Source organism: Typopeltis vanoorti, chromosome 9 (assembly GCF_054136105.1).
Source record: "Typopeltis vanoorti isolate ZY-2024b chromosome 9, IOZ_Tvanoo_1.0, whole genome shotgun sequence".
Classification (NCBI taxonomy): Eukaryota; Metazoa; Arthropoda; class Arachnida; order Uropygi; family Thelyphonidae; genus Typopeltis; species Typopeltis vanoorti.
In genome coordinates, this window is record NC_143557.1 from 85,191,661 (window position 1) to 85,208,145 (window position 16,485).

The 16,485-nt window shown below is 39.0% G+C and overlaps 1 protein-coding gene across 3 annotated transcripts in view; it reads right to left on the reverse strand.

Moving 5' to 3' along the window:
• Ac76E (adenylate cyclase type 2 Ac76E) overlaps nucleotides 1–16,485 on the reverse strand; it is a 313,695-nt gene that overhangs the window by 129,039 nt on the left and 168,171 nt on the right. For 2 of the 3 annotated variants that reach the window (XM_090397687.1, XM_090397686.1), the window contains exon 17: nucleotides 8,769–8,847. The exons of the other annotated variant lie outside the window; for it this stretch is intronic. In XM_090397687.1, coding sequence (XP_090253813.1) covers nucleotides 8,769–8,847 — 79 coding nt within the window. The remainder of the gene's footprint in view (nucleotides 1–8,768; nucleotides 8,848–16,485) is intronic. 3 annotated transcript variants of the gene reach the window in all.

Here is a 16,485-nt window from a genome sequence, read left to right on the forward strand (position 1 = left end):
ATATCACACGTATTGGGTCAAAACAAAGTAGAGAGCTATCAGTTACCTGTGGAGTGCCACAGGGAGTGTACTCTCCCCAACTCTATTCAACATTTATATGCATGATATTAATCAGCTACCTCTCAAAGGCAAGCTCTTCCAATACACAGACGAATATTACAGCTATAATATCCAGCCATAATAATGCAAGCATAGCTCAAACAAATATACAGCATGTTGAAAGTTTATTTTTCACTTGGTTAGACTATAATAAATTTAGTTTAATCCTTTATCCAAGTGTGAGCAAACAAAGTTTGTACCTGAAAATATCTTCAGGACTGGGGTAAGGTAGTAACAACACCAGGCAACTCATAACAAAGGTGGCCAAGCTACCATCTCCCATAATGCAAAACACATCTCCTTGAGGATATGTATAATGTTATGCATTAAGGGAAGGGCCACTACCCATACCAGTTTCGACCTTTATTGAGGTCTCGTCAGTGGGAGCCAGGCCATGAAGTAGAGATACTAGGCAAAAGCAATGGAGAGGTCATCTTTACCTATAGGAGTTCAAATAAGGTGTGCCACCTTATTATTAAATTAATCTGGATTTAGAGAAAGATGTTGAAAGTTTATTTTTCACTCCATTGCTTCTGCCTAGTATCTCCACTTCAGGGCCTGGCTCCCACTGACGAGACCTCAATAAAGGTCGAAACCAGTATGGGTAGTGGCCCTTCCCTTAATGCATAAAATTATACATATCTACAAGGAGATGTGTTTTGCATTATGGGAGATGCTGAGATAGGAGTGATGGTAGCTTGGCCACCTTTGCTACGAATTGTCTGGTGTTGTACTACCTCACCCCAGTCCTGAAGATATTTTCAGGGGCAAACTTTGTTTGCTCACACTTGGATAAAGGATTAAACTAAATTTATTATAGTCTAACCAAGTGAAAAATAAACTTTCAACATCTTTCTCTAAATCCAGAGTAATTTAATAATAAGGTGGCACACCTTATGGCAACTCCTATAGGTAAAGATGACCTCTCCATTGCTTCTGCCTAGTATCTCCACTTCAGGGCCTGGCTCCCACTGACGAGACCTCAATAAAGGCCGAAACCGGTATGGGTAGTGGTCCTTCCCTTAATGCATAACATTATTACATATTCGCAAGGAGATGTGTTTTGCATTATGCGAGATACTGAGATAGGAGTGATGTTAGCTTGGCCACCTTTGCTACGAGTTGTCTGGTGTTGTACTACCTTACCCCAGTCCTGAAGATATTTTCAGGGGCAAACTTTGTTTGCTCACGCTTGGATAAAGGATTAAACTAAATTTATTAAATATACAGCATAACATAAATCTGCTCATAGACTGGCTCACCGAAAACTCCATACACCAAAACTCACATAAGACAAAATTAATGATATTCAGAAATCCGCTGACTAGACCAGTTGATAACAAATATATAACCATCCAACATACACTCTTCAACATAAAAAACACACAGAACAGCAAAACCACTACAATCATTCAGGTTGAAACAATACGATACCTTGGAATTTAGTTCAATGCAGATACAAACTGGAATAACCACATAAACCATTTACAAAACAAACTCTGAACAATAACTGGCGAACTGTACAGGTTAAAAGACAGTTTCCACATGCCTAAAAACACTAATATACAAAGTACTATTCCAAAATATACTAAGATACCCTATAACAACGTATGCTTTCTGTGTGCCCTACAAGCTAAATAGATTAATGTCGTTACAGTACAAAATGATAAAACTGATCTTTTGGGAACAAAGAGACAATATCGATTTTATATACACTGCAATGTAAGAACACAAAATACTGACAGCAAAACACTTATGTCACTATACAGCTTTGCTAAAACATTACTTCAATGCCAACTACAGGACAGTTAGAAATACATACCATATAACAAGACTCAAACAAGTAATTATATCACATATAAATAATCACTATGGAAAGGCCACACGAAGCTTCTACATCCCAGACATGCTAAAACATTACAAACTACACTAGCCTGAAAAGAGCTTTAAGGACATACTATGAACAAGAAGCACACCTGCTACATATTTACAAACTGAATGAAACACAATATATTAGTTCAGGCTTTCCAGTTCAGCAACGCGTCAAGACATTCCAAATTATTGTGTGTGTGTGTGAATTTCTCAACCTACTGCTGTAGTGGAAATCAGACCTATCAAACATCAGCCTACTTCCCAACACAGCCAACAAATCAATAAATAATAACTAACCAGTGTCATCCTCGGATAAGCTTAATAAATAAGCTTTGAGGATGAAAGCTCAGAAATTACATCTCAACCAAGATCAACAAAAAAATTAAAAAACAATATATATATATGGAGTGTTGGTAATCTCTTAACTCACTTGAAAGTCTATCATATCTCCTCTTTTCCTACTATCCTGCAACCTGTATAATCCACATTCTCTCAAACACACTTCATAACCAACACTCCAGAGTCCTGATATCACTTTTGTTATTCGTCTTTGAACCCTATCTAGTGTTTCCACATCATAATAAAAGCTAGGTGACCAAATCTGAGCACAATAGTCCATATGTGGTCTGACCAATGTCTTATATAGATGCACCACCACTTCCTTATTCTTACATGACAATGAATGTTTTATCATAACAACAATATAATGTATAGCACTTTCTTTGCAACATGTGTAATGTGGCCTCAGAACTTCAGTCCACTGTCCACCATCACTCCACTGGTGGTTGAACCATCCTCCATGCAAAGAAACCACTCCCCACCCACTTGCAAACAGTTTCCTTTCGTAACTTCCAGGGATGGCCTCTTGTCATCATTCCTTCCCACTGTTCAACCAAGCAAAAGAACTCCCCAGTGTCAACCCTGTAACCACCTCTCAACAGTTTAAAAGTCTCAATCATATCACCTCTTCTCCTTCTATCCACCAAACTCTGCAGTCCACATTCCCTCATAACTCATAACTAACATGGTACAGTCCTGAAACCATCTTTGTTATCTGCCTTTGTACACTTTCGACAGTTAATTTATCTCCTTCAAATACTGGGGACCAAATCTGAGAACAATAGTCAAAGTATGGTGTGGTCTGATCAGAGACTTATACAATGGAATGATAACCCTTTTATCTCTGCAGGTCAGTGTCCTTCTCATTATTGCAGCAATCCTCTGTGTTACCTTCACCACCTTTGCAATATGTCCTCTAAATTTCAGGTTTCTATAAATCATCAACCCCAGATCTCTTGTCTCCCCTATTTTTGTCCAGTATAACTGAAGTATGCGGCGTCCCATCGATGTTTCCCAAACCTCAAGACCTTACATTTTGCTGCATTAAACTGACACCCCCATTCATTTGCCCATCTATCCAGCTTATTCAAATCCTCTTGCAGGGCTACCACATCTGCACTATTACTAATAATCCTTCCCAGCTTCACATCATCTGCAAACAACTGAATATCCTTTTGCAATCCACTTACAATGTCATTGATATAAAGGTTAAACAATATAGGTCCCAGTACTGAACCCTGTGGTACACCACTTGTAACCCTCTGCCTCCTTGAAACTGTCCCACCATACACAACTCTCTGATACCTATCGGACAGCCAATCCTGAATCCAGTTGACCAACCTGACATCCAAACCCATGTGCTGCAACTTAAATATCAGCTTATCATGTGGCACCCTGTCAAATGCTTTCACTAAGTCTAAGAAAATGGCAGTATATATCTTTCCCTTATCTAATGCTCTTGTAACTTTATTATAAAAGGCTAGCATATTGCTAAAACAAGAGTGTCCCTTCACAAATCCATGTTGACTCTCACGGATAACACCACCCTCATCTGGCATATGCTGTATATGGTCCATCACTACTTTCTCCAAGATCTTAACTACTGATGACATGCAAACTGGCCTATAATTATACACTTCCAGTCTGCTACCACCCTTATGCAACACTACCTTACCTTCCTTCTATTCCATCAGCACCTTTCCCACAGTCAGACTTGCATTGAAAAGCCAGGTCAAAGGCACTGTTCCGTAGCACATTCTCTCAAAAACTCGTGATGAAATACCATCCAGTCCCACAGCTTTACTGACATCCAGAGTACTCAGTATTTGAAACACACTCTCCTCCTGTACCTCTAAACCTCGAACCTGCCCTATCCCTCTAGTATTAAAACTGACTCCTCCAGGATGAAATACTCCTATAAAGTGTTCACTGAACAATTCCACTATGTCCTCTGCATCAGTAACTCTATTCTCATTTTTATCCTGCAATATCATTCTTCCACAGTCATTTCTCCTCCTACTGGCCACATAGCAAAAAAATTGCCTAGGATTTTCTTTGGATCTTAGGGCCAATCTCCTCTCATATTCTAGTTTTGTCTTCCTTATCATACTAGTCACTCTTCTAGCCTGTGTCTTATATTCTTCAAGCATCTTTTTCTTCATCTGTCTCCTTATATCTCTTCCATAGCCTCTTTTTCACATGCAATTCCTGCTTAATATTGTTTATTTACTCCAATGCTTTACTCCAAATTGTGTTCTCTTCTTCACTCTGTGGTATACAACTTACCATTGCTGCTAACAAATATTCTTTCCCAATTTCCCACACACTAATGATATCTGGCCTTCCATTTCCTCCCTCCATGAAACTTCCCCAAGTTGACGTCTTAGACTATTATAATCACCTGCCTTATAATTCCACATACATTCCTGTCTCTTTGATACCCCTGCATGTCTATTCATTTTCCAAGTCAAAACCATATGGTCACTCTCTCCAATGGTGGAAGAGATTTCATTTTAGTTATTATCAACTCTTCTGATGCTATAACCAAATCCAAAACTCTTGAACCTCTTGTTCCCTCTATTACATGTTGCCTAAGACCTTTGTCCCTCAAGAATTCTAGAAATTTCATTCCCTTATTGCTACATGCATCTTCCTCTCCCCAATTTATACTACTGTAGTTAAAATCTCCCATAGCAATCATTCTTCTTGCACTTCCCAAACTCTACTGTCTAAACATCTCTTGGTACCCACCCTCTGTGCTCCTGGGTCTGTAGCAACACCCCACTAAATATCCTGTCTTGCCTACCTCTACCTCACACCATATGCTTTCAAAATCATTAGTGTCACTGCCTTCCAAAGCTTCCACTCTTAGAGGACATAGGTCGTCACTTATCATAAGCAGCACTCCACCACCACCATGCCTTCCTTTCCTATCCTGCTGAAAAATGCTGTACCCAGCAACTTCTATTCCTTTTATTATATCCTCTTCTGTCAACCACGTCTCAGTGATCCCAATAATTTTTGGCCAGGCTGATGCTATCTGCGCCACCAATTCCTCTCCCTTATTCCAGATACTCCTGGCATTAGTGTAAAGCATATAAATGACGTTGTTTCTATACCCAGCATTATCCCCTCTAGACTTCACTGGGCTCAATGTTACCTGATATCATCCCCCTTCTCCCAAGTACCCATTCCCACAAGAGGCCACCCCTGCTACCATCCTCCCTGGCTCGTTCAGAACAGCAATCTCTCCAGATTCCTACTTCCTTCCTCATTTGAATGTAAGCAGTCTCTAGCATACAATTCCTTTCTGTCCTCAAATGCACTCCACGCATCCACATATTCCAGTCCTCTCTTGTCACACATTCTAGCTATTATGTCATTCAATATTACCGCTCTTTGCTCAGCTCGTCATACATATATGTGTGTGTGTGTGTGTGTGTGTGTATATATATATATATATATATATATATATATCTATAAGAGAAATAAATGCATGAATATACTGGTGACTGATTGTGTATCACAGGGCTTGGTACTTGGACCAATGCAATTTAATTTGTACATCAATGATATTAAGAGCAAATATTCAATTGTTTCCTAATGATTCAAAAATAAGTAAAGCAATAATTAATAAGAATGATATAAGACTCTGCAGAATGATTTAAATAGACTGGCAGCATGGGAAAAGAATATTGACTGCTCATACAAAACATAACATGCCCTTTGAAAGGAAAAGATCATAAGTTATATAATACACTGATAGAATGGATAGAAGAAAATTATAAAGTTAAAGATATAACAAACACAAAAATTTCACATTTGACGTCCATAGACTCCTTATGGTCACTATTATACCTCACCAAGTTTTGTGAGTGAAGTCTTCTGCTAGAATAAGTGGTAGGGTTGCAGATTCCCTTTCCACACAGAGTTAATAGGACAATTACAAACATCCATGCCCATGGCAGGATTCGAACCCACAGCCTCTTGGCTGGAGAGTGGATACGCTAACCACTTCGCTAACCAGGCTGGTTAAAGATATTATTATTCATAGGATCCCATGGAGACACAAAGCTCATCATACCACACCTTAAACATATCAAATTCTCTGCAGACACCCTACTCTCAGGCAATTCATTCCAATTATTTGCAATTCTGCATGCAAAAAAACCTGGTTCTCACTCCCTTGTTCACACCTTCCTTATACAGCTTCCACGGATGGCTTTTTGTTCCCCCCCCCCAATCTCCCACCATTTTATGAAAACCTCTTAAACACTGATCCTATAACAACCCCCTTACCAACTTGTACGTCTCTATCATATCACTCCTCTTCCTCCTATCCACTAGACTGTGAATTGCATCTTCTCCCTCATATTCAACATTCCAGAGAGCAGAAATTGACTTAGTCAGTCACCTCTGAACCCTTTCCAACATCTCTTCATCATTTTGAAAACCAGGTGACAAATATGTGCACTGTAGGTTCATGAGTGGCCTAATCAAGGCCTTATTCAATGAAACAAGAATCTCCTTCTATAAACAGGTATCCTCTGCATCATTCCTAGAATTCGTTGGGTAATCTTCACAACTGTACAATATGTCCTCTAAATTGTAGATCCTTAGACACCATCACCCCAAGATCTCTTCTTTTCTCCACCTTCAACAATATATCCCAGCCAAGTGCAAATTCTACATCCCATCTTTGTTTCCCAAATTTTAAAACATTACATTTCAACATTGAACTGTCATCCCCATTCTTGTGCATGCCCATTCACTGAATCTATTCAAGTCTTCTTGTAGGACCATAACATCTGCTCTACTCCTTATAGTTCATCCTAACTTTGCATCATCTGCAAACAACTCAATACATTCCCATGAAAATCTTGCCCAATATCATTAACATAGAAGTAAAACAGCAGTGGCCTCTGAGGCACACCACTAGTGACTTTCCTCTTCAAGAATATTGCCCCCCCCCCTTCCCCATACACAACTTGTTGATACCTATCAGATAGCCAATCTCTGATCCAATGCACTGGTCTAATACCCAACCCCATCCATTCTAGTTTGACCATCAACTCATCATATGATAATCTATTCAAAAGCCTTTGCAAAATCTAATAAGTATACTACTGTATATCCATCTCCTTTGTCCAATGAAGCTATCACCTTATTGTAATAATTATATATATTACTAAAACATGACCTCCCTTTAGCAAATCTATGCTGTCCATCAAAGATGATACCATTTTTAGCAATCCAATTCTGTATCCTGGCACCTCACCAGCTTCTCAACACTTGAACTATAACAACTGACACACAGATAGGCCTATAATTTGATGCTACAGTTCAGTCACCTCATTTATGAATCAGCACAATCTTGCCTTCCTTCCCCTCCTTTGGAACTTGACCCAATGTAAGACTCATATTAAATAAATATGTCAAGGCAAATGCCAACTCCCTGACACATTCCTTTAATATATGTGGTAATATAATATGAAGTCCCAGGGCCTTATTAACATCAAGTTTGCTCAATTCTCCATGTACTTCTTGCTCCCTTACAGTCAGTCTCTCCTCCTCATCATCAAATGCTCTCAAATTCTACAAGATGTCACATTCACAAGAATTGAAGACCTTTATAAATTGCTTATTAAATATCCAGTTGTTCTAATACCATTTTCTCAATCAATATCATCAATGATCAGTGATATGGGGGATATCTGTAGACAAGTAGCTTGAAGTTTATAGGGCATACTGCAAAGATGGCAAAAGCTCATTACATTACCTGGATGCTGTAGAACACACTGATAAGCAAGATGGGGAGATTATTATTCCTATTTAAAAAGGGTTTAATAAAGCCATATCTGGACTACTGCACACTGATCTAGTTGCCTAGATTCCTTATGGATGAGGTAGTAGTGGAGAACATCGAGAGGCAAAGACAAAATTGTGACAGGTCTCTGGAATGTTCCTTCTAAAGACAGAATGAATGTCTGTTACAGTCTGGTTGTAGATGAAAAGGAGGGATATGGTAGAAACATAAAAACTATTAAGGGAATTTTATTGAATTGACACACAAAAATGCTTTTTCCCCCCGACGATACATGGCAGAAAGGAAGAGAACAAAGATCCCCCCCCCTTGGAAATTGTAGAGTATTGTATATATAATGTATAAGCAAGGACACGAGGAATCGGTTTTTTGCTTGAAGGCTGGTGAATGGATGCAATGGATTGCAGGAATCTGTGATAAATGCTTTGTCAGTGCATGAGTTCAAGGAGAATTTATGACAGGTATTGTGAAAATAATGGTCAGCACAGGCCTGCTGCTTTTAGTCTAACTCTATGGAATTGCCAAAGAAAATAATGTGAAAAATATTTAACATTATGTAGATGTGTATATTCTTCTGCCTTTACTAAACATCTTTTTGTAAAAATTAACATTGAGAATTTCATATAGTGCTTACCTGCCTGTCTAAAATATTCAGCAAAACTGCAAAAATTAGTAAGAACAACATTGGGTGCAAGCATTGCAAGGATAACAATCTGGAAAGCAATGGTAAAATATATCATGAATTATAATAACTATTGTGTAGAGATACAGATTTACATGAATGGGAAGTTGAGAGAGATAGAGGAAGAGATGTAACTTGAAAAAGATAATTATTATTATTATTATTACCACGGGCTACTCCAGGAGTCCTTAGACTCATTGAGGGAGGCCCTAAACATCATGTTCACACAGCTGTTCAACATTCTCACAGTATCTATCATACCTTGCCTTGAACTCGCTCACTGTCATAGCACCCACAACAGACTCTGGCAGCTTATTCCACTCATTTACCACTCTAAAAGTAAAGAACCCAGCTCTAACACTCCTGCTAACCACGCTCTTGCCCAGCTTCCATGGGTGTCCCCTAGTTCTCCCACTACCAGTCCTAATCTCAAAAATATCATCTGAATTAATCCTATAGAATCCTTTTAGCAATTTGAATGTCTCAATCATATCTCCCCTTTTCCGCCTATCAACTAGTTTCTGCAACCCACAAATCTTCAACCTGTTCTCATATGGTTCATTCCATAGACCTGCTATCATCTTAGTCACTCGCCTCTGGATCCTCTCAACCTCCTCCCCATCAAGAAGGAACCGAGGTGACCAAATCTGGGCACAGTAGTCGAGATGAGGTCTTATCAGGGCTCGGTACAGAGGTACAATAACTTGTTTTTCTCTGCTCGTCAAGGTATTTTTCAACAACCAAGTGAGTTGATGAGCTGATTTAGCTACTTTCGCAATGTGCCCCCTAAACTTCATCTCCCTATCCACCAACACTCCCAAGTCCCTGGCCTCATCAATCTCTTGGAGTACAGTTCCACCAATGTGGTATACTGCTGCTAATCTTTTCACTCCGAAATGCATAACCTTACATTTTGTCACATTAAATTGACATCCATTCTCCTTAGTCCAGAACTCCAATCTATCTAAGTCATCTTGCAAGACTTTGACATCTTCTGCATTCACTATTGCCCTAACCAACTTTGCATCATCAGCGAACAAATGAACTGTCCCACTTAGACCCTTCCCTATATCGTTAATGAACAGATTAAACAGCAGTGGTCCAAGAACAGAACCCTGTGGCACACCACTAGTCACAGGCCGTTTTTTGGACTCTACTCCTGAATAAACTACTCTTTGATATCTCTCCATCAACCACCCAGCTATCCATCTCACCAACCCACCCTATATCCATTCCCATATGTTGTAGTTTATGGATTAGAATTCCATGTGGTATCCTGTCAAACGCCTTTTGATAATAAAAAAATAATGAATTAAAAAAAAAAAAATTATTTTATCCTGACATCTCCATGGAATCCAAAGACAACTCATCAAGGCTCATACTAATAATCATCCAATGTTTATCATGCTTCACCTTAAACTCCTTCACTGTCAATGCATTTGTACCTCCTTAGGTAATCCATTCTAACTCCTTTACCACTCTACAAGCAAAAATTAGCTATAATCACTTACTCAACTTCCCAACTTGCAAAAAATTTATTCTACACACTGATAAGTGAAAGGTGTTGCACATATCAATGTGCAGAGATAAGGCTGGATACTGTATTATGGAAATGCACTTCAGAGAGGGGGGGGGGTATGAGTGCTGATGGTGGATTGAAATTTAGAGGGGACATTGCATTACTGCCATGATAACGAATACATTGACATGTAGGGATAAGGAAGTGGTTGTGTCACAATAAAGTATTAGTCAGATCATACTTGGACTTCTGTGCTTAAATTTGGTCACCAACTTTTCACTGTGATGTGAAAACTCTGGTAAGAGGGTCAGAGACATGGCACAAGTGACCATGGCAGTACACTATCTGATCAAAAATATCTGGATGCCTGCTCATCCCAGCTTTCACACCAATATGAAATTAATATGGAGTTAGTCCATCCTTTGCTGATATAACACCCTTCAATCCTCTGGGTAGGCTTTCTATTAGATTTTGGAAGAGAAAGTAATTCTCTTCCATTCTTCCAGAAGAGCATTAGTCAGTGAAGTCGAGCAATTCAGCCTGGTTTGCAATCAATGTTCCATTTCACTCCACAGGTGGCCAGTGGGATTCAGATCATGATTCTGTGTGAGCTGGTTAACCTTTTCAACATCCATTTCATCAAGCCATTAATGCATAGGAATGAGCCACTGTCATGTTGCTATAAGAAAGGCCTTCACTGAACTGTGCCTATAAAGGTGGAATCAGAAAATTTTCTAGAATATGATTACTATTATTATTATTATGGGTATCTCCATGGAGTCAGCAGACTCATTGCAGGAGACCCAAACTATCAAAACAATATCTATCAAACTATGCATACTAATGCAAAAAGCATTCGAAATAAGAGGGAATACTTTCTGGCATTAGTCAGTGCAGTCTCACCAAAAGTTGTAGGCATTAGTGAAACTTGGTTGTCAGCAGAAGATGTGGTTACTGGAATTGAATGTGATGAGTACAGTATTTTCAGGAAGGATACAGAAGTTAGAACGGTGGGGAGGAGTACTGTTGATGATAGCTGATGACTGCAGCCAAAGAAAGTAGTATATCAAGATGATAGACATGTGAATGATAGTTCGTTTGAGGCAGTTTGGTGTGAAATAGTGACCAATGCAACCAAATATACAGTTGGTTGCTCTTATAGGACAGAGAGAGTGATATTGAATTCATGCATCAATAGTTTAGTGCAGGGTTAGTGATTATTATGAGGGATTTTAATTATGCTGATATCAATTGGAAGGAGGAAATATCACGTGGCAAAAAGGAAATGGAATTCATATACCTTCTAAGAGATAATTACTTGAAACAGCACATAACTAAAGGGACTTGTGGTGTGAGAGTGTTGGACCTGGTGACTGGTTCAGAGGACATATGCATAAGTAAGGTATCCTCATTACCTCCAATTGATGAGAGCAATTGTGTGGTATCGACTTGGGAGGTTGCAAAATTTGTGGATTTCTCTCTTAAAAAGAGAAATATATATGAAACTATGGCTTAGGTAATTAAAACAAGCCTTGGGGTGAGCTTACAGCCATCCCATGGCTGAACATATTGCAGGGAAAGGATGTTAGCAGTACATGGGATAAAATCAGCAGGTATCTGAGGAAGGCAATATCAGAATGTATTCCGATGGTCAGGAAGACAAACAAGGTAGGCATTAGATGGATGAGTAGTAGTATTAGGCTTGATCTGCAAAAAAAGAAAATGTTATTGAGAATTTACAAGGAGAAAGGCGATCAGTACACCCATGAGCAGGGCAAGGCTCAAGCTAGGAAGTTTACCACATAGTAAGAAAAGCTAAATCAGATTATGAGAAGACCCTAGCCAAGGAGACAAAGGGCAATCCCAAAGAGTTCTTCCGCTATGTGGCAAGTAAAAGGAAGAATGACTATGGAAGGAAAACTTAGTGGGTGCTAATGGTATTGAGATGACCAATTCAGATGTAATAGTAGATTTACTGAGTGATCACTTTTCAGAAGTCTCTTACCCAAGTGATGATATCTCTGTACCTGTAGCAATAACTAATGTGAGAATTGAAGTTAATAAATCAAAGGTGCTTAGTATATTGCAGAATTTAAATGCAAACACTGCTGTAGGTTTAGATGGAATATCAGCTCGGATGTAGTGTGAATGTGCAAAGGAATTGTCAACGCTTCTTACTTGGTTATTTAACTTAACTTTAAACTCTGGTAAGGTCCCTAGGGAGTGGAAGTAAGGCAAAGTGGTTCCATTACATAAAGGTGGCTCTAAGACTGCAGTAGTTAATTACAGACCAATCACCATCTCAGGTGTGGTGGCAAAAGTATTGGAAAAGTTGGTTAAAGACAGAATTCAAGAATGGGTGGATCAGAATATGATATTCTATAGAAGCCAACATGGTTTTGTTAAAGGTCGATCCTGCCTTAGCAATTTATTGACTTTTTATAATAGAATGACATCTGAGTTGGACAAAGGAAATGGCTACACAGTGATACTTCTGGATTTTGCTAAGACTATTGAGAGGATACTCCATGGAATACCATTGCACAAATTGGAGCAGATGGGGATGGATACTAAACTGGTGATATGGATAAAAGAATGTCTCATGGAGATACCAGAAAGTGGTGTATGGAGGAGCAGAGTCCAGGATGAGGCAGGTGACCAGTGGTGTGCCTCAGGGCTCTGTGCTTGGGCCATTGTTGTTTAATTTGTATATATAAATGATATAGGAAATGGCTTAAAGGGAGATATTCAGTTGTTTGCTGATGATGCAAAGTTGGGTAGCGCAATAAAAAATCAAGCTGATGTTGAAAGTTTGCAGGATGATTTAAATAAGCTGGTAAAATGGGCAAAAGATAATGGATGTCAGTTCAATGTGGAAAAGTGTAAAGTCATGCATTTTGGGATTAAAAGATTACCAGCTGTGTACTACATTTATGGAAAGGTACTCCAAGAGATTGATGAGGGCTAGGGACTTAGGGGTGTTGGTAGATAGGGAGATGAAGTTCAGAGGACACATTGCTAAGGTGTCCAAGATTGCACATAGGATTGCTTGGTTATTGAAGAACACACTAACATCCAGAGATAAAGAGGTTATTATTCCCCTTTAAAAGGCACTGATACTTTCACATTTGGATTGCTGTGCTGAAGTCTGGTCACCTGGATTCCTTGGGGATGAGGAGGGTGTGAAGAGGATTCAGAGGAGAGTGACTAAGTTGGTGAGTGATGTAAAAAATGCACCCTACATTGATAGGTTGAGAGCTTGTGGATTGCAGAGGTTGGTTGATAGGCAGAGAAGAGGGGGATATGATAGAAACATATAAATTACTAAAAGGTTTATATAAGATTGATGCAAGGGAAATATTTCAGCTGTGTGATAGTGATGGAAGAACAAGAGGTCATCCCTGGAAGTTGAGGAAAAGTGTGATTAACATGGGTGTGAAATTGAGGTTTTTCTCCTTGAGGGTAGTGAATGAGTGGAATGCATTGCTGACTCAGTTGTCAGTTCTTTGTCTGTAAATAAATTCAAGAAGAGATATGATAGATATTGTTTTTGATAGTTTGGGTCTCCCACGATGAGTCTACTGACTCCACGAAGATACCCATAATAATAATAATAATAAACCTCTTCTTGAATTCTTTTACAGACGAAGAACTTACAACAGAGTCAGGCAATGCACTACACTCATTCACTACCCTCCAGGAGAAAAACCTCATTCTCACACCCTTGTTAACCACACTTTTCCTCAACTTTCAGGGATGACCTCTTGTTTTTTCATCACTATCACACAGCTGTCTCTTGCTAAGGTGTCATCAATCTTATAAAAACCTTTTAGTAATTTAAATGTTTCTTTCATATCCCCTCTTCTCCACCTATCAACCAACCTCTGTAATCCACAAGCTCTCAATCTATCAATGTAGGGTGCATTTTTTACATTATTCACCAACTTAGTCACTCTCCTCTGAACCCTCTCCACAACCTCCTCATTTCCAAGGAATCCAGGTAACCACCCTTGAGCACAGTAATCCAAATGTGGAAATATCAATGCCTTATAAAGGGGAATAATAACCTCTTTATCTGTGAATGTTAGGATTACTTGGTTATCGAAGGACACACTACGTGCAATCTTGAACACCTTAGCAATATGCAGTCTGACCTTTATCTCCCTTTCCCCCAGAGTCCCTAGCCTCATCAATCTCTTAGCATACCATTCCATCAATGTGGTACACAGCTGATAATCTTTTAATCCCAAAATGCATAACTTTCCACTTTCCACATTGAACACTGATATCCATTACCTTTTGCCCATTTTGATAGCTTATTTAAATTATCCTGCAAACTGTCAACATCAGCTTAATTTTTTATTGCGCTACCCAACTTTGCATCATCAGCAAATAACTGAATATCTCCCTTTAAGCCATTTCCTATATTATTTACGTACAAATTAAATAATAACGGCCCAAACACAGAGCCCTGAGGCACACCACTGGTCACCTACCTCATCCTGGACTCTGCTCCTCCATACACTACTTTCTGGTATCTCTCCATGAGCCATTCTCTTATCCATATTGCCAGTTTAGTATCTACCCCCATCTGTTCCAATTTGCGCAATAGTATCCCATTGGATGTCTTGTCAAATATCTTAGCAAAATCCAGAAGTATCACTGTGTAGCCATTCCCCTTGTCCAACTCAGATGTCATTCTATTATAAAAAGTTAATAAATTGCTAAGGCAGGATCGACCTTGAACAAAACCATGTTGGCCCCTATAGAGTAACATATCCACCTATTCTTGTACCTTGAATTCTGTCTTTAACCAACTTTTCCAATACTTTTACCACCACACCTGAGATGATGATTGGTCTGTAATTAACTACTGCAGTCTTAGAGCTACCTTTATGCAATGGAACCACTTTGCCTTCCTTCCACTCCCTAGAGACCATACCAGAGTTCAAACTTAAGTTAAATAACCAAGAGGCGTTGACAATTCCTTTGCACATTCACGCAACACCCAACCTGATATTCCATCTAAACCTACAACAGTGTTTGCATTTAAATTCTGCAATATACTAAGTACCTCTAATTTATTAACTTCAATTCTCACATTAGTTATTGCTACAAGTACAGAGATATCCTCACTTGGGTGATAGACGATTGAAAAGTGATCACTCAGTAACTCTACTAATACATCTGAATTGGCCACCTCAATACCATCAGCACCCACTAAGGTTATTCTTCCTTTTACTTGCCAAATAGTGGAAGAACTCTTTGCGAATACCCTTGATCTCCTTGGCTAAGGTCTTCTCATAATCTTATTTAGCTTTTCTTACTATGCTGGTAACCTTTCTACTGCTCATGGATATACTGGTAGCCTTTCTCCTTGTAAATTCTCCATAACATTTTCTTTTTTTGCAGATCATGTTTTGCAGATCAGATTTTGCAAACGTAATACTACTACTACTCATCCATCTAATGCCTACCTCATTTGTCTTCCTGACCATCGGAATGCATTCTGATATTGCCTTCCTCAGATACCTGCTGATTTTATCCCATGCACTACTAACATCTTTCCCCTGCAATATGTTCTGCCATGGGATGGCTGTAAGCTCACTCGAAAGTGAGCTTACAGCTTTTTAAGAGAGAAATCCACAAATTTTGCAACCTTCCAAGTAAATACCACATGATCGCTCTCAACAATTGAAGGTAACGAGGACACCTTACTTATGCATGTCCTCTGCCTATGACTAGATCCAACACTCTTACACCATGAGTCCCTTCAGTTATGTGCTGTTTCAAGTAATTATCTCTTAAAAGGTGTATGAATTCCATTTCCTTTTTGCCACATGATATTTCCTCCTTCCAATTGATATCAGCATAATTAAAATCTCCAATAATAATCACTTACACTCATTGCACTAATCTGCTGATGCATAAATTCAATATCACTCCCTGGCCTATAGCAGCAACTAACTGTATATATTTGGTTGCATTGGTCACTATTTCACACCAAACTGCCTAAAATGAACTATCATTCACATGTCTATCATCTTGATATACTACTTTCTTTGGCTGCAGTCATCAGCTATCATCAACAGTACTCCTCTCCACCGTTCTAACTTCTGTATCCTTCCTGAAAATGCTGTACTCATCACA